Below are 19,631 nucleotides of genomic sequence, written 5' to 3'. Positions count from 1 at the left end.
AAACCCATGTAATCTCAGTTTACCTAGTGATTCCAACTAATATAAATCTCACTGATATAAAGTCATAGTATGCATACAATTAAGTGCTATCGGACTCTTGTAAGTTTGATAAAAATTAGGCTCTTTCAAGAAATTCATAATAGAATTGAATGCTATGGTGAGAACTGATAAGTGTTTTTTGTTTATGTTGGTGCTTGTTGGCTTTACACTGACTACTGACTGGAGTTCAGAGCTTGGCCCTAACCTTTTTTATTTACCACCACGTCTCTGACAAAGACAGATTGAAAGACGTTTTAGACTATTCCAGGACTATGCTTATATAGGGCGCAGACACCCTGAATGTACATCTCCATGTCTTTCACTAGACAATGTCTAGACACAAGATAATTGCAGACATCACTGAACACTCAGCTGCTGCTGGAAACCACGAGGGAGTTAAGGCAGACTTTGGGGGAAATGGCCAGCAGTGTGGGGTCACCCTGGTTACGCTCCTCAAATTGTGTGTGTCCGTGTTTGCCTGTCCACGTACATACAAGTGTGTGCTGGTGTGGATTCATGTCTGAGTGAGCGAGGGTGAAAGAGAGAGAGAGAGAGAGAGAGAGAGAGAGAGTAGACATTGAAAGGCACACACAGTACTGAGTGTTCATAACCACAGATGTGGTGACTTCATCAGAAAAAAATGTACTCGGTCCTATTGCTCTGGTAGTGTTGGAGCACACCAAAATTAATGGCTATTAATACCAAGCAAATGTCGAATAACAGGATTTTTTCACTAGATATCGACCCATACTGTGGCAGCAGCTATACTGGCTTACATATAGTCTGTTTCCTATTACATTATTCTTGTTTGGCCCAGACACTTTCAAATGTGGAGCTTTGGCTGGATGGGTGGGGGAGACGGGTGGTGGTGGGGGTGGATGGGTGTGTGTGTGGGTGTGTGTTTGGGGGGGTGGACTGGTCTCTCTGCTCTGAGAGATGGTCGCAGGTCACTGGGTTCACGCAGGGCATAGGACTAATCTCAGTGGGGGTGGGCCGGATAACTGAATCCTGTTGGGGCGGCCCACCGTCTTGTTCTACACCAGGTGTCAGTTTGCCGGTATGGATTGACATATACTGTTGTGCTCACCTGCTTGTACAATTTATTAAGTTTCATCCTGTAAGATTAGATTCAAGGGGTTTTGTGTCAAAATGCTGTTTATCCATTTGGAAAACGTATGTTCAGCCAAACTGCAACAAATTCAACAAAAATCCAGTGGATTCTGTATCTTTCTCGGACGTATGTTCAGCTCGAAATCAGTATTCAAAAAACTTCCTCAGAAAATACCACAGCATTTAGTATTACTCTTATACTATACTATTGTTAGTGTATTTTTATTTATCACTATTTTGTAAGCAAACTCTTTAAGATGTCTTATAGCTTAGATAGTACTCTAAAATGTGCTTTACTGACATGCCAGCAGTCATTTGCTAAGCTTAGGTGCCGCTGGTTTTAAATGGTTAGTATCTCATCTTAAAGAAAATGTATTTATACTAAAAATGTATTTAGTCAAGTACGTCTTGTGTGTTAGTTCCAGTAACCAAAGTAACCACAGTGCTGCATTGAAGTATAAAACAAATCTCATTTTATGTTCCGTGAGAGTGAACGATGTGAAAGGCTTGCACACCGAAAAGTTGTAGTTCCATAATGCAACTCCTATTTTAGAAGCACAGAAATACACCACCCTCTACATTTCTACAACTGACGCCATTTCACAGAAATTCCAGACAACTGGCGCCTGGGCTCTGCCTCCAAGAAGGACATGATGAATAGGACACACCCTTGGTATGCTATGGTTGGTAGTGAATGGTAGAATATATGGCACACTGCAGTGTTGCAGGCAGCCGAGATTCATTAAAATCACCGTCCTAGCTTCTAGTTCTTTCTGAGTCTCCTTTTTTGTCTCCTTTTCTCCTCTGCGCTGCATCGTGTTCTCCTATTTTTAAAACATGAATTTGAGAAAATGCACTGAGGCACCAGTAAGGCGAGCTACAGCTCTTTCCAGCGCTGGTTCCTGATCCACCTCTTTGTTGTGGTCTATGCATGCCTGCTCTAGTCACATGACTGCGTTTCTATGGCAACTCGGGTTTGAGTAATCATTTGCGTTACGACCTTTATTCCCTTGAGGAAAGGGGAGGGGGAGGTTAGACTGAGCCTGTAGAAAGAGGGAGCAAGAGGAAAGAGAAAGACAGGCAGAAGGGGAGCGGTGTTAGAAGGCGCAGGGAGAGAAAACAGGCAAAAACAAGGACTGTAGAGGGAAATAGTATATAGTAATCTGATTTTTATTCTCTACCTACTGCACATACTCCAGCCTTTACTTCACCATATCCAGTGAAGACTAAAAACTGAGAATAAGGCAAAACACCAGCCACCAAATGCTGGGTTATGAGCTTCATGAATAGCATAATATCCTGGTGTTGTGCCTCGCTCAGTGGAAGCTGGTGGAAGTGAACCGGTTTGGGTGGAGAGGCAGCGGGCATGTATGTTTCATAAGGGCCTGCGCACACCTCCCCTTCGCTTCTTCTCGCAGGCAAAGCTGTACTGTGCCACATGTGCAAGTCTCAGCAGAAACAGATTCTGTATGTTCCTGTTTCTTGCTCTCCCGACTGCGTTGTCATGGTTACCGAGCTAGTCCACCAAGGCACGAGGCTCTCTCTCTCTCTCTCTCTCTCTCTCTCTTCCTCTCTCTCTCTCTCTCCACCGTTGGGTGATTCAACCCATCAGTTGGGTTGTGTCATCTCCTAGATGGAGTTTCTCCCACATCTCCTAAATGGAGTTTCTCTGTTTGGGCTTGTATTCCAATTGGATTCTAATTTGAGAGAATGGAATCATTTGCATAGATATGTGTGTGTGTGTGTGTGTGTGTGTGTGTGTGTGTGTGTGTGTGTGCGTGTGCGTGTGTGTGTGTGTGTGTGTGTGTGTGTGCGTGTGTGTGGGTGTCTTTTTCCAGCAGTGGGGGGATCCAGCACTGACAGGAGGTGGGCTCGACTGGGGGGCTGCTGATAGACACTATGGGGGTTGTGTGATGGAGGTGGCGGTGGCTGCTTCCAGGTGCCTGAGACTGGGGTTGAATATGAATGAGGGGCCCCAGTTCTCCAGAGATGGCGGTTGGGGAGAGAGCTGCTAAACCAGAGACCAGTGGAGCCTGCCTGGTTGAGAGGCCCCCACAAGCTGCTGACAGGAGCTGGAGCTAGCCATCACGTTAATTAGCGTTTTTACTCTAGCAGCGCCGAATAGGGGGAGTGGGTTAGAGGGATGTGGGGGTGGTATATGACTCATAGACACAGTATGGTTTATTCATGATGGAGGAAGGGATGTGTGTGTGTGTGTGTGTGTGTGTGTGTGTGTGTGTTTGAGAGCGAGAGAGAGAGAGAGAGAGAGAGAGAGAGAGAGAGAGAGAGTGGGAGAAAGAAAGCAAGAGAAAGAGAGAGGGAATAGACATTTGATTTGCACACAGCTCTGCGTGTGTGTGTGTGTGTTGCCTTGGTAGATCACTGATTGGCACCAAGCCAAGATATTCTTATGTCTTGAACATAATACCAGGCATTCATTGTTATTTCCATTGAGATTTTTTTTTCCTGTAATTTTACAATACACGCATCTGAAATGAATTCAGGACTTTTTTTTTTTTGTATTTTCAACTAGATGTTCCCTGTGATTTTATAATACATACATCTGACTGAAAGTCAGATTTTACAAAAGACTCGGTAGAGCAGAAGTAATAGAAGCAGTGGAATGGGAGGAAATCTTGATGTATTAGCTCTTACGTTGTTCATTCCTCCCTATAACTAATGCTACCGAGATATTATTGATCCCGGGCTTTTGAGGCCTGTCTGGGAAGCGTCAGACTGATGAAACGGGTTGAGGGTGCCTCTCTCCTAGGTGACCTGACCTTGTCTCCTCAGCCTCAGCCCCTGACAGTGATCCTCACCCCCCAGGGGATCCGTGGGATCGATAGATTGGTCTTTTACCCTCACCAATCACCGAGGACTCGCCAGCCAGGTCAAGAGCCGAGGAGAAGAGGCACTGTAATAACAACATGGAGAGGAGAAGCATCTCATCCTCGGTTCGATTCAGTCGGCTCCGTTGCGCTTCGCTCTCTGCTACCACTTTCATGTCGGTGTAGGGATGTGAGAATAGGCATGAGGGTTTGTGTGTTTGTGTGTGTGTGTGTATGGGGGGGGTTACATTACAGCTATGGTATTGTCTAATTGTCTCCTCTTATCATTAGTGACAACCATGACCTCTGTTATTGGCATATCTGCATTCTGCCTGCACTGCAGAGCCTCCACCACACCACTCGCAGCATTTTCTCCCAAGACTGGCAGGGCCCATGCCTCATAAATACAAACACAATCTCTCCTACACCTCCTGACTGCAGGACAGGACTCCACACATATCTGCCCGTGGAGCGCAGCCCATTTGCATACATATTAAAGTGACGCCTCAGAAAAAAGGAAGAGAGAGAAAGAGGGGGAGAGGGAGGGAGGGTAGGGGGGGGGGGAGAGAGAGAGAGAGAGAGCGGGTATATGCAAACAAGGCTTTCATCTAATATGCAAGAACCGGCATTGCTCTGGCATAAATCTGCATCTGTGCTCAGGCAAGAGAGCGAAGCCCATTTGACAGTAAATGGGCTTGGGATGGCTGTCAGATGCACAGGGGAACACTGTGTTACCCCACAGAGAACAGGGCTATTGATCAGTATGGCATGTCACATATACCAAGCTCTACAGGGCGACAATAGTAAATTCTGAGTAAAACCTATGGATGGGATTAGAGGAAAATATGACTGATAGATGATAGAGTCTAACAGGAATACATGAAAATATAGAAAACTCACTTTAAAAAAAAAGGCACAGCATTTGTTGAAAAGGCATATGCTGTCATTAAAATGTATTGAAACATAACACAAATATGTATCAAGAGATATTTAATACATATTAAAAAGATCTGTAGAGGCTAAAAGGAGAGTACATAATGGCAGTGCTAAGGCAAAAAAGTGTACTTAGTAAAACTTACTTACTGTCTTCAGGAATTGGAGTGCTGCCATGAGCTCTGGGTTTCCCCTAACTCTGTGAGTATTTCATGTTGGACACCCTTGAACTCCCTTTCCTGTTTTCCTGCCTGAGCATGTCGCATTGAAGCACGCCATTCTGTCTGTACAGGTGATCTTACGCACAGGAAATGGAAACTCTGAATGTGTGTGTGCGTGCGTGCGTGTGCGTGTGTGTGTGTGTGTGTGTGTGTGAGAGAGAGAGAAAGAGTTGGGATGGGGGGGGGGGGGGGGAGTTGAAACAGGATATGTTGGGAATAACACAAAGCACAAAAAGTGTCACATGATCTGAAACACAGGGTTGATTTATTTGGCTTCAGAAAGAATCTGTTGCATGTGGTTTGGAGGAGAGAATGTTTTCCTTCTTTGCTCCCAGTGTGCTCAGACACAACACATGGAAACATTTTCGGAGAGGCCATGGGTCTGTGAAAAAAAAAAGCTCCAGACATTTTATTTCTTTTCCTTTTCATAGCTTTTTGACGTTCTTTTTTTTCTTCTTTCGAACCGATTGAATTACATACATCTGTTTGCCATATGTAGAGTTTTTTCCCTAATGAGTATTTGTGATGTATTCAGGGTTATAACACGCAATTATTAGATATGTTAATAGTTATTTTTTTGTAAGAAACAACTTTGAGAGTGGTATACTAAGTGGTAGGCTCTTCACTGATTTCATGCAAATGTGGCATGGCTATATCAATGAACATCCTATTTACAGCCTCTATTTCAGCCTGTAATAAATACACTTCCACTCACATGAGACAGTTGCATGTCTGCTCTATTGTCTGCCATAAATATGCTGGAAGGGTTGGTTAAATATTGATAACACCAATTTTCTGCCTCCCCCTACCCCCCACACCCTCTCTCCACCACTACCAGTCACACAAACACACACACGCACACACACACACAGCACCGCTCCTTCTCTCTCCTTCTATCTCGCGGTTATTTCACCCTCACAGTAACCTTGCTTATGCATATTGCATATGTAAATAAAGCACCCCGCCTCTGAAGTAATTGTGTGCATCTTCCACAGACCTGCATATCTCAGCTCTGTGTTTAAGAGGATACACTATGGAAAGACTGAATTCTCTTTGTTTAGCAGTGATTCTTTTTTGTTATTACCCAGCCACAAACTCAAGAACTATAGACTTACTGACAATCAAAGTACTGCAAGTACAATTTTTTCTTGTTGGTAACTCTTGTTACTATTTTTTTATGGTTGAGAAGGGGTTGGTTATAGGTGGGGGTGAGTCCATTGTGTCGGTCGTTAATGGCAGATAAAACATATTGTAGTTAAAGCCATTTACCAATACACAGGATCTGATGTAACTACTCCTTGTGCTATTATGGATGAGCATCAATATAGAAACCTGGCTTGGGTGTTAATGGAAAGGGGGGTGGGGGAGGGCGGGTATGTCAGTGAGGTTATCAAGTGGGCACCTCCCATCACAGATGTTTCATTCATTCAAGCCCACGACACCTCCAGAGGGCTCAACAATTTGAAACACTCTTTGAAAGTGAATATCAGATGACTTAATTGTTCATCTCTGATGCAAGATACATTACAAGTTGTAAAAAATATTATTTCTCTGATGTTCCAAAAACAAAAATTAAGATTTCCACCACCCAGTCATACTATGTTGAATGGGAGTTGTGTTACTACTGATCCATCAGTGTCCACTGCTGCTGCCACACCCTGTCAGTTGCAATGTTTGGATATGATTCATAACTTCAGATAAAAATTATAACTTATTAATTCACCAATAAAAAAAACACACACAAAGCATTCTGATGTCATAGAGCTATGGGGAAAATTGAGGTTCAGCTAAGAACAGTTGAAAAAGAAGAAGAACAACACAACACAGCACAACACAGTACAATACAAGTACTATACTATGCTATACTATACTACTAATACTAAGTCATAGAGAAATATTCTGAGTTTCAGTTTTTTTTATAGTAATAGGAGTGAAATGTGGTGGTATGGAGAGAACCATCTAAAAATACAAAAGGCCCAGATCTAAGGGCTCAAAAAAGGCCCAGACTATACTTTACTAAACTATACTATACTGTACTATACTATACTATACTATACTATACTATACTATACTATACTATACTATACTATATTATACTACTCTACACTATTATATGGTCTATATATGGTCTATATACACTATGCTATAATGCAATACAATACACTACACTACACTATACTATGCTGCGCTACTCCAAACTATACTATACTATACTATACTATACTATACTATACTATACTATACCCTTTTTAATGTAACTTACATGAATTTGATACTAATTACTATGATATGTAATATGAATTTATACCTGATAAACATTTATGGAAGCCTAAAAATGATGAGTAAACTCAATGCTGCACTACACAGTACTAAACTATGCTATGCTACGCTACACTGTACTGAACTAATACTATACTATACTATACTATTTACTATATAGTGTTCTATATATACTCTACTATTCTATTTACTATATAGTATTCTTTATATATTATACTATACTTTACTATTTACTCTACTATACTATGATATACTATATTATACTGCACTGTAATGTACTGTAATGTATGATACTATACTATATTATACTATCAAAATCCATTATACTATCAGAAAAGCATTAATTATAGCATACATATCACTCTACATATAGCCTACACTAGACAGCAGAATTATACAAATACTCACTGATGTAGTGGTACATAAGCTTAACATAGGTTAACTATGACCTCCAGTCAGTGATCAGGCAAACACCAATATTAACAAAAATCAATTTTATTTTCAGAAAAGCATTAATTATATCCCCTTTAAAACCCCTATTTTCATGTATCAATTTGTACTATGTACTATGTAAGTACTATGACATGAAATTTAATATGAATTGACCTCATAAACATTTATGGAAACTTACAAATGATGAGTAAACTCAATTCTGCACTACACTGTACTATGCTATGCTATGTTACGCTATACTATACTATACTATACTATATATACTATACTATAGAATAGAATATAACTTTGTTGTCCACCCCAGTGGAAATTTGCCTTTGGCTTCAGAGGTTGGTTAAAATGTGACACAGTACAATAAATAAAATACAATACAATACAATACAATACAATACAACACACAAAAACTAGATATAGCCAACAATATCAAAGCGTGAGCAATGAAGAAGATTGGAGCTAGGAGTTCAGTAAGGTGACTTTTGTACACTTTGTTGGTTGCTCTTGCAACTCTATACTATACTATACTATACTATACTATACTATACTATACTATACTATACTATACTATACTATAATACACTACACTACACAATACTATGCTGTTCTATACTATACTATGCTATACTATAGTATACTACACTATACTATATTATGATACACTACACTACACAATACTATGCTGTTCTATACTATACTATACTATACTACTGTATATTGCAATACATTACACTGCTATGTTACGCCACACTACACTATGTTATGCTACACTACACTACACTACACTATATGATATGATACAATACAATTTACCATATAGTATTCTATATACACTATAAAAACCCTATTTTCATGTAATTTACATGAATTTGATACTAAATACTATAATATTATAATAATCTGAATTTACCTCAAGCACATTTATGGAAGCCTAAAAATGGTGGGTAGTTCTGCACTACACTGTACTAGTGCTATGCTACGCTACACTATAGTATAGTATAGTATAGTATAGTATAGTACTATACTATACTATACTATACTATACTATAGGCTACTATACTATTTACCATATAGTATTAGATATACACTATAATATATTATACTGTACTGTGATGTACTATACTGTACTACACTATACTATGCTATGCTATGTTATGCTATACTAGGCTATGCTACGCTCTACTATACTATATAATATTCTATATACACTATACTATATTATACTGCACTGTACTGTAAATACTGAATCATACTATGAAAATCAATTATACTATCAGAAAAGCATTAATTATACCATGCATGTACACAAATTACATACATGAATTATACAATAATCAGTGATGTAGTGGTACATAAAAAAGGTAGGTTAACTATGAGCTCCAGTCAGTGATCAGGCAAACAACTACCAATATTAACAAAAATCTATTGTATTTGCTGAAAAGCATTAATTTATATTTTATTATAAATATTATATTATATTATATTATATTATATTATATTATATTATATTATATTATATTATATTATATTATATTTAAACCCCTATTTTCATGTACCACATCAATTTGACACTAAGCGCTATGATGTGTAATATGAATTTACCTCAAACATTTATGGAAAAGTATAAATGGTGGGTAAACTCATAAAGATGGGTAAACTGACTTTGGGTGGGTTTACCATACTATACTATTCTACACTACACTATGGTATGTTATGCTATGCTATACTATGCTATGCTATGCTAGGATATACTATACTACACTATTCTCTCTGCCTCGAAAACTTACTGAAGACCATTCAGCCTAAATTCCTAAGGAGAACTACACTGGCACACATATCAGACACAATTTACACTATTATGAGAGCATGATAACCATAATAGTGGTTGTCCTCCTGATTCACCTATTTGGCAGGAAATCAAAGTCATATCCAGGTGTTCAGTATGATGTCAGCCATCTGTGTGTGTACACACAAACAGATGTGGGGCATGGATGACAGATAATCTCTCAACAAAGAGCTTTTACCTCACAGATTTGAGTGCAGTGACAATGTTTCCATTATCAGAGGGAGTCCTAATGACATCATTGTCAGGTGCAGACAATACCCTCATACACTTATGGGTGTGTGTGTGTGTTTGCACATTTGTGTGTGTGTGTGTGTGCGTGTGTGTGCGTGTGTGTGTGTGTGTGTGTGTGTGTGTGTGTGTGAAACCCATGAATGTATATCTTTGAGCATAATCATGCCTTTGAGGAAAGATGTGTGGTATAGTATAGTATAGTATATTTTAGTATATTATAGGCGTATAGTATAGCATAGTATAGTATAGAATAGTATAGTATATTTTAGTATAGCAGTATAGTATACTATAGCATATTATAGCAGTATAGCATAGCATAGTATAGCATTATAGTATAGTATAGCAGTATAATACAGTATAGTGTAGTATTCCTCTACGCTCTATTCTATTTTATTGTGTTTTTTCCTGTCTTCTCTATTCTATTCTATTCTATTCTATTCCTCTCCACTCTATTCTATTGTTTTATCCTGTCTTCTCTATTCTATTCTATCTATTCTATTCTACTCTATTCTATTCTATTCTATTCTATTCTATTCCTCTCCACTCCACTCTAATCTATTCTGTTTTATTCCTGTCTTCTCTATTCTATTCTATTCTATTCTATTCTATTCTATTCTATTCCTCTCCACTCCTCTCTATTCTATTCTGTTCTATTCCTCTCCACTCCACTCTATTCTATTCTATTCTATTGTTTTATTCCTGTCTTCTCTATTCTATTCCTCTCCACCCCACTCTATTCTGTTTTATTCCTGTCTTCTTTATTCTATTCTTTTCTGTTCCGTTCTGTTCTATTTCTCTCCACTCCACTCCACTCTATTTTATTCCTATCTTCTCAATTCTATTCTATTCTGTTCTGTTCTATTCCTCTCCACTCCACTCTATTCTGTTTTATTCCTGTCTTCTCTATTCTATTCTATTCTATTCTGTTCCGTTCTGTTCTATTCCTCTCCACTCCACTCTATTCTGTTTTATTCCTGTCTTCTCTATTCTATTCTATTCTATTCTATTCTATTCTATTCTATTCTATTCCGTTCCGTTCCGTTCTGTTCTGTTCTGTTCTATTCCTCTCCACTCCACTCTATTCTATTCTATTCTGTTCCGTTCTGTTCTATTCCTCTCCACTCCACTCCACTCTGTTCTGTTTTATTCCTGTCTCCTCTATTATATTCTATTCTATTCTATTTCGTTCCGTTCCGTTCTGTTCTGTTCTGTTCTGTTCTGTTCTGTTCTGTTCTATTCCTCTCCACTCCACTCCACTCCACTCCACTCTATTCTATTCTATTCTATTCTATTCTATTCTATTCTATTCTACATGGGCAATAATGTGTGATGATTTTTGTCCGCACTAAGAGATATACAACCTAGAACACATTTGGTGAAATGCAGCATGCCCGCTCCTATGTGCATCCTGAATGAGGCTAGTAGTGATATTTGCGTATAACAGAAGGACCGCCTCCTTCCCATTGGACAATGTCTATGTGAGGGCGTGGCAAGGAAAGATGAGAGTTGCAAATCCATGCCCTTACTGGGAAGACATGGAGCGCTATGGACACAGTCTACACGAATCAAGTAGGAATCTCAACTAAACACATAAATATTTCTTCAGTTAGGAAATAACCGATTTGAGAGAGTAAAAGGGAAGGAAGGGTGGCCCGGTTGAGGATGGAGTGTGCATTTGACGCACAGAATCTGATCTCCATTTCTTTGAGGAAAATCCAAAGCTCCAGGACGCAGAGAGGAGGCATCAAGCTCCATAAGAACTTACTGGTAACGTACGTACTCCGAAACGCCAGACAGTTTTATATGAGCAAAAACTTCTCGCAAACACAGAGGTCGCACCAGTATGAGGATGTTACCGCAGTCCGCGAGAAGCAAGATTACCTTGAATTGACTGGGAGCTTTACGGAGTTGGCCGATGACTTCTACTGCAACTTTAGTGGGGTTGAGTCGGACACTTGGCACTGCGGAGCGCACCAGCCCAACGGCCACCCTGCAGAGGTGGCGCACCAAGACGCATCTGCCTGCGCAATGGTTTCGCCGGGTGACTCTGACCTCATGGTTTCGGAAGCATGTTGGAGTTGTGCAGAAAAATCCTCCTGGGACTTACCTGTCCCAAACACACAAGCCAACCAAAAGACCGTCCTGGACTTGGACACGCATGTGGTGACTACTGTCACGAATGGATACTTCCACTCAGACTGTTGCGCGCAGCCCAAACAGCCGCAGGGCGCGCAGGGTTACAGTAAAAAGCGAAAGATGGACTCAAGTTATCATATTGTTGATCCAGAGTTTTATTTGCCAGACTTTGGGCCAGTGCCATGCAAAAGGATGAGGACTGATGACGATTTACATTCAGACTCTGAACAGTTGGACGCAACAAACATCTCCAACCTGATCTCGGTGCTGGGTTCAGGAGGACTATCTGAGTTTGTGAGTTGGCAGCAGACGGACCTTGAGCACATTTTCGCCGCTCAAACAATTTGTTTGAAACATACATTGCTATCAGGCAGCGGGTGGACCAGAGCAATCGAAGCATTTTGATTTGTAGGATTTGTTTTGTATCATTTTATTTTATTGCTTTCAAATAAAACATGACACGACTGCAATTCTCTCTCTGCTCTGTTATTGAAAATTGTCTATGAGATGTGATTCGTATAGAGCGATCGTATGCATTTGGGATTACTTTTGCACATTAACATTTCCTCCTGCCCATTAATTCCATATCTTCCCCACAAAAAGTATAACCTAGCGAAAAATAAATTGTACCTTTCATTTGAACCTTATTTTATGATGATTCGTTTGGGGTACTGGAGTCTGTGTTTGATTTGTATTTCCTAAAGAAATGAGTTATTTATCACTGTTTCTCTGGAAAGATGTTGGACGAGCTCCATCATGTGGCTGGTAAAGAACTGTACAACCTCATGCACCAAATCCACGCAGTATGTTATTCTGTAAATGTATTATTTATATCAGGGCCTGCTTTCTTTAATCAATAAAACTAATATCATTTAAGAACACCGACTTATGGGCTATAAATTGCAACACCCCTGACGAAAAATCACCATAATATTCATATAGTGTACACAATAGTGGATTTATACTGACCTTATCGTACTTAATGTTTTTTTGTTTTGTTTGTTTTTTAACTCATATCACTATAATATACCTATATGATAGGCCTATTATAGTTTCTAGTTTTGCCGTGATAGTTGCACCACATCCAAAACTTATGATAGGGTTACTGTAGTTCCTTTCATAAGTGACATTCACTGCAATCTATAATTTAATTTATTAAAATAAAAGGGATGATCAAATTTAATGCTAAATTTATTCATGAATGATTTTTTTTTGTGATATCATTTTGAAACAGCAGTCTAATGTAAGTCAATTAGGGAAGTAGGACTTTAGAGTGGAGCTCAGTTGTCTTATCTCGTCAAGTCCGAGGGGGGGCGGAGAGCTGCGAGACTCCGGGTCTGCGGTTGTCCTTGAGACATGACAGCCCGAGGGTTTCCCACTCTTTATTCTCGGGACAGTCAGCGCATTAAGTGCGTCCATCTGACATGATGTTGGGTCTTTTTGTCAGAACCGTGGTGAGTACAGTGTTTTTTAGTCTGCGTGTATTTTATGGGCGGAATAACGAGCGTAGGCTACTGTGTTTGTTATTACGACGGCATGAGGCCGAAGGGGGTGGGGCGCTGCTCAGGACAGCAACACTGAGACAATATTAGATTAAAATGTACTGTTTCGCCATGGTAAACATTTCTCCAAATTGTCTGGTAGCCTATATGTGGTGTGACCGAGTGCATTTTTAGCAGCACCTCTACGTAGGCTATTAGCCTTCATATAGCCTAGGCTATGACATGTTGCATACATGTAGGCCTATGTGGTCATGAATACGCCTTTGCTTCGAAGAGGACGTTGTGGAAAGAAACAACAATTCAAATTTTATTTACTACATACATATTCCGCCTTAAATACTATTTTCACCTTGGTACTACTGCGTATTACTCAAAAGAAAAATAACGTCGCAACACGTTCGTCAACAAGGGTTTTATTTTGAAACTTTTTACCGGAAGTCCTGTTTTAATCTGACCGGCTTGACTTTGGTGACAATACTGATTAGAATGATGGATTTCTATTATTTCTGTTGACTGCACTTATGTTCCCCGCTGTTCCTTCACTCACAGACACGCTGCTGAGACAGAGATGGAAGACATCATGTTGTCAACCTTGATGTCACTTTCAAGGTTGATCACCATTATCAGATCAACAACTTTCTATTGATAACCACCAGGGAACATAAGTGCACAAATAGATTTCTTGCTTGCAAGTGTTTGTTTTAGCTTCCATTCCAAAGGTCCATGAAGTGTGTCAACTTTCTATTTATAAGCTGGCAGAGCTGACACCAGTCGGTCCAAACAAATAGTGCGACTACTTCGCTCAGTTGTTTTGGTTTCCAGTTTCACAGACCTAATCTGCTTACAGTAAACTATAGAACTATTTGAAGTAATGTGAAAATGTGTTTGTAACACTAAATCACAAGTCCTACCCAACCTTACCTTTCTTCTTTCCCAGTCTTTTAGTATGTGAGGCTTCTATTACATAGATTTGACATTTAACGACTTGTTGACAGTTAAGGATGCATCAATCAGCTCTGTTTATTATTACAACATTTAATTGAATGTTTATGAGTGGATTATCAAAAAACAACGTAAAAGCCAATGATTTTAAAGCAACCTCTCTAATATTTTCTAATATTACCTTGTGGAATATTTTGCCTATATGATACATTATATATTATCTGTCTGACTCCATGAGGAGAGCTGCTGCTAGCCTGACCAACATGTTTTCCAGCTGCGGCCAGGCATGGTGAAGCCGTGTCGCCTGGCCAAACCAGTCACACAGATCCCAGAGAGGTCCCTGGTGCACCAGGAGGGTTTACCCAAGCTGCCTGTACCGCCCTTGAAGCAGACATGTGAGCGCTACCTGGCCATGCTGGAGCCCATCGTCAGCGAGGAGGAGCTAGAACACACCCGCCAGCTGGTGGAGGAGTTCCTTAAGGGTGGAGTGGGAGAGAGGCTGCAGAAAGGCCTGGAGCGGCGGGCACGCAAGGTGGACAACTGGGTACATATTTAATTTCACTTAGCCTCTGTTTAGCCTTTATTTAGCCGGGTGGTTCCATTGAGGTTAAAAGTCTCTGCTGTGAGAGATCTGGTTAAGAGAGCAGCATCATTACAAATATGAATGTTGCAGACGAACAATGCACATGAGCAAAATTGCAATCAAAATCACATGGACGGTAAGTGAAAAGTCAAAATTTGTGACATAAACACTCAAAAGGCAACAATCCAGCAGCAGAGCAGGGGATCAGGCCTATATAGATCTTGGCTAAACAAACTATAGGCCGCTCTTTATTGAGTCTGACTCAAGATCCTTCATAATTAAACTCACCAAGAAAGACCTTTCTGTTTAACATCATTTTGCAGTGAGTTCTATATCGTCAAATAGAACAGTGGAGGAAGCAGATGGGCGTAGTTCAAATGTGAGTTCAAACTCAACTAGAGTTTGAAGTTGTTGCATGGTGAGATAATGCCTATGCCTAGGTCTATTTTGAGGAAGCAATATGGAACTTTTGTTGCATCAGACATCTATAAAAGTTGTCCATGTTTATGTGCCCGCCTCAGAGACGCACATCCACCCACAGACTGTAATCTGTGCTAAATATAAACAAGGAATGGAGTAACACATGTAAACGTATTGTAGCCGGCTCTCTGACTGTTGTTGTGTTTATGTAGCTGTCAGAATGGTGGATGCAGTCGGCCTATCTGGACTGCCGTATGCCGGTGGCGGTCTATACCAGTCCTGGGGTCGTTCTGCCCCGCATGCACTTCCACGATCGCCAAGGACAGATGAGGTGAGCAACCAGGAACCACATTCAACACCGCTGTCCAGACTAAAAGCAGCCATAGTTACTAAGCTGTTTATGCTATTTAAAGGAGTATCTACACTCACAAAAAGAAGTGTCAATACTTTTAATTAGTGCTTTAAACAATTCCTGGGTTGGTTATGCTCTGCCCAAAACATGAGAAGCATTTCCTATCTAATTACAAGCGCACTCTCATAAAGTTAATTCCAACCGTGATTTACTTGGTGTTGTAGTACAGCTAAGCTCATATGAACTTGTGAATTAGCTGGCTAGCTGCAGTTTCAAGCCGACCTTTACACAGACTTCCCTCCACATGCTGGCTATTTTCGGCGCTTTGGCTGCTCATAGCATTGCTCAGCTTTTTTTGACTACAGTGACCCATGGGATATGCAGTTAACACGGTGGCCCCATGGAGAAATGCTCCAGCAAAACCAGTGCTAGTGCTTTAGGTATACTGTTGAACAATGGGCTGTTTCTCATTCATCAGCCAGTGGCATTATTAGTTAATATGGAATAACATTAACAAGAGGATTTCACCATTCAGAATTGCTTACTGATAATTGAATATTATGTTTGTGGTCCATTCATTTTATGCACTATGGACATTCATACAAAATATGAATGAGGACCATCATGTACCAATAACATAATGATGCCTCCCTGCAGGTTTGCTGCCAAATTGATTGCAGGAGTTTTGGAGTTTAAAAAAATGATTGACAGGTGAGTTTGATCATACAAATATCATACTGTTGTGACAGAATGCTTATGATCAGTGTGATTTGCAATTGTTGTTACAAAACTGCAAATGAATAATGAGTGGCGCTGTGCCACAGTGATACCTTGCCTGTAGAATACTTGAGTGGGAAGCCGCTGTGCATGGACCAATATTACCAGATCCTGTCCTCCTGTCGTGTCCCTGGACCAAAGAGAGATACTGTCGTGAATCACACCATTGGAAAAACACCTCCCACTCACATCACTGTGGTCCACAACTTCCAGGTACTCTAGATGGCGCCGCTGTTCTTCTCCTTATGGAGCCTTTCCAATATTTCAGCTTAAGACTTCAAAGGAAACTATTTTTATCATCTTGATCCAATGACTAAAAACCACTGGACACATTCTTAAATGATGGTGATTTTTTTCCCCCCAGTTCTTTGTCTTGGATGTGTATAACAGCGATGGCTCCCCGCTGACTGTGGACCAGATTTACATGCAGCTGGAGAAGATCTGGAACTCCTCCCTGCAGACCAACAAGGAGCCTATCGGCATCCTAACTTCCCAGCACCGCAACACTTGGGGCAAAGCCTACAACAACCTGATCAAGGGTGAGTGTGGGGAGGAGGAAAAGAGGAATCAAGAGGAACTAGATTTAGTCCCCAATTAGAGAAGGTGTTTCAGAGAGAAAGATGTTAGGAAAGATTATATCACAAAGGCCGAGGTAAATTGCTTATTTTATAGGTTTTTCTCCCCAGATAAGACGAATAAGGAGTCGGTCCGTGCCATCCAGAAGAGCATCTTCACGGTTTGCTTGGACGCCCCGATGCCACGGGTGTCAGATGAGCTGTACAAGAGCCGAGTCGCTGCCCAGATGCTGCATGGAGGAGGGGCTCGCTGGAACAGTGGCAACCGCTGGTTCGATAAGACAATACAGGTTAGTTTGAGTCAACCGATTTATTTTGGCCTCTAGCACCTTAGCAAAGATATGTCGTTGAATGTGCGGTGGTCTCTCTATAGAACATAGAGTTTACCTTCAAAATCATAAATTGGACTTAGATCCTATTTCCCAGTGGTAATGAGTGAGAAGTCAAGTATACTGGAGATAATACTTGTAAATCGTCCTCAGTTCATCGTTGGTGAAGACGGTACATGCGGACTGGTGTATGAGCACGCGCCTGCTGAGGGCCCGCCCATCGTATTCCTCATCGATTATGTTGTTGAATGCATGTAAGTTTCATTTATCGGTTAAGGATTTTTAGATGAGTGTTTTGTCCATTTTCAGGTGAGCTTGAGTTGAGCAGTTACTTTATATCTTCTCAACAGGCGGAGGACTGAAATAGTCCGCTCCCCCATGGTTCCCCTGGCCATGCCTCAAAAGCTGCGTTTTAACATTACTCCTGAGGTTAAGAGGGACATCGAGAGGGCCAAACAAAATATGAACATGTAAGTGTAGCACAGTAATGATCTTATTTTCTCTGCTTTATTGTCAAATCAAAATGTAACTCACTCTTTTCTTTGTTTGTTTTTTAGAATGGTGCATGACTTGGATGTGAACGTTCTTATGTTTTCTCATTTTGGTAAAAATGTGCCAAAGCAACACAAGTTAAGTCCTGATGGATTTGTGCAAATGGCTCTTCAACTGGCCTACTTTAGGTAAGTAATCCTTTTCATAGCAATACCCCTTCACCAACACTGCACACAGAGTATTACAGTATAATCATATATTCTGTTTGCTTTTTTTGAATTCTAGGATGTATAATACTTGCTGCTCTACCTATGAGAGCGCATCCTTACGAATGTTCAGATATGGTCGAACAGACGCAATCCGCGCAACTACTGTGGACTCATTCCGATTTGTGCAGGCCATGGAAGACCCGGCCAAACAGGTAAAACCACTCTTGGCACCTGGAAGTTCACAGTAAATGTATACTAGTAACTGTATACGACATGTGAGCTGTGTGACTGCAGAGTAAGCATTGTGTTTGACCCGTATGCCGACAGAACACAGAGAAGGTGGCGCTGCTGCGGAAGGCTGTTCAGGCCCACAGGGAGAACACGTTCAATGTGAGGACCAACATACAAATCTTAACTTGATAATGTCTGTTTTTTCTGATCTGATTCATCTCAGCTTTATACAATGTGTCTTTTCAGGCTATTTATGGGCAAGCCATAGACAGACACCTTCTTGGGCTGAGGCTGCTGGGGATTGAAGACCTGACCTCCATGCCTGAGATATTCATGGATACTTCCTATGCTGTGGCTCAGCATTATAATCTCTCCACCAGCCAGGTAGTTTCATGTATAAAAAATCAACAATCTAGTATTGCTAAGCAAATGATTATGTTTTTTCATATTTGTTTGTGTTTGTATTTGTTCTCATCCCTATCTCTGCGGCCAGGTTGGCTCCAAAACAGACTGTGTGATGTGCTTTGGTCCAGCGGTGCCAGATGGCTATGGAGTGTGTTACAATCCCATGGATGAGCACATCAACATCGCCATCACGGCCTTCAACAGCTGTGAGGAGACCCACGCTGCCAAGTTTGCCCAGGCTGTAGAGGATGCTCTGTTGGACATGCGAGCTCTCCTGGAGGGCGCAGCCAAGGCCAAGCAGTGATCCCACACAGCAGCCTGGCATGGTGCGTGTCCCACTGGGCTGGACGGAGGGTGGAATCGAACCGGTGCTGGAGCAGTGGCAGCAAGCCACACTGGCGTAGAAGCACAATGCACTGAGCGTGTTGGAGCTGGGAGAAAGGCTGCTAATGGAAGGGTCCCAGAACGTATATTATGTGACTGTCAAAGCACCGCCGTCATGGCGAAAAGCAAGTCTTTAGGAAGGAAATCCTATATTTTGCTTATCATTGAAATATGTTGTTTTATTTACATAAAAACATTACATCAAAATAGATTTGCTCAATGTGAAATATATATATATTTTTTGTTTATTCTTTACCAGTTCATTGTGCTGCTTTCAGAATGAGTGTCTGTTCGTGCTGCATTGACTCCAAGACTTAGACTGTTTGGGTTTGTTTAATATTTTCTTCAAGATTTGTTAT

At 40.7% G+C, this 19,631-nt stretch overlaps 2 protein-coding genes across 2 annotated transcripts; both read left to right on the top strand.

Moving 5' to 3' along the window:
- The first annotated feature begins 11,463 nt into the window (after positions 1–11,463).
- Positions 11,464–12,924, top strand: LOC139657476 (immediate early response gene 5-like protein). Its single transcript, XM_071535336.1, has one exon. The coding sequence runs from the start codon at positions 11,598–11,600 to the stop codon at positions 12,474–12,476; it is 879 nt and encodes a 292-aa protein (XP_071391437.1). The 5' UTR covers positions 11,464–11,597; the 3' UTR covers positions 12,477–12,924.
- A 470-nt stretch (positions 12,925–13,394) lies between these two features.
- On the top strand, positions 13,395–19,436 carry LOC139657468 (carnitine O-acetyltransferase). The gene is made up of 14 exons (XM_071535318.1): positions 13,395–13,525; positions 14,790–15,059; positions 15,731–15,849; positions 16,528–16,581; positions 16,695–16,860; positions 17,012–17,186; positions 17,334–17,512; positions 17,705–17,805; positions 17,902–18,021; positions 18,109–18,231; positions 18,329–18,464; positions 18,580–18,642; positions 18,730–18,867; positions 18,977–19,436. Exons 1-14 carry the CDS (start codon positions 13,496–13,498, stop codon positions 19,190–19,192), a joined length of 1,890 nt encoding a protein of 629 aa, XP_071391419.1. The 5' UTR covers positions 13,395–13,495; the 3' UTR covers positions 19,193–19,436.
- The last annotated feature ends 195 nt before the right edge of the window (positions 19,437–19,631 follow it).

This window comes from Centroberyx affinis, unplaced genomic scaffold (assembly GCF_046629955.1).
Source record: "Centroberyx affinis isolate AG114_WGS23_722 - 3 ecotype Tasmania unplaced genomic scaffold, CSIRO-AGI_Caff_v1 ptg002689l_1, whole genome shotgun sequence".
Taxonomy (NCBI): Eukaryota; Metazoa; Chordata; class Actinopteri; order Beryciformes; family Berycidae; genus Centroberyx; species Centroberyx affinis.
Note: the sequence above shows the minus strand (reverse complement) of the source record. Positions and strands in the feature narration are given on the sequence as shown.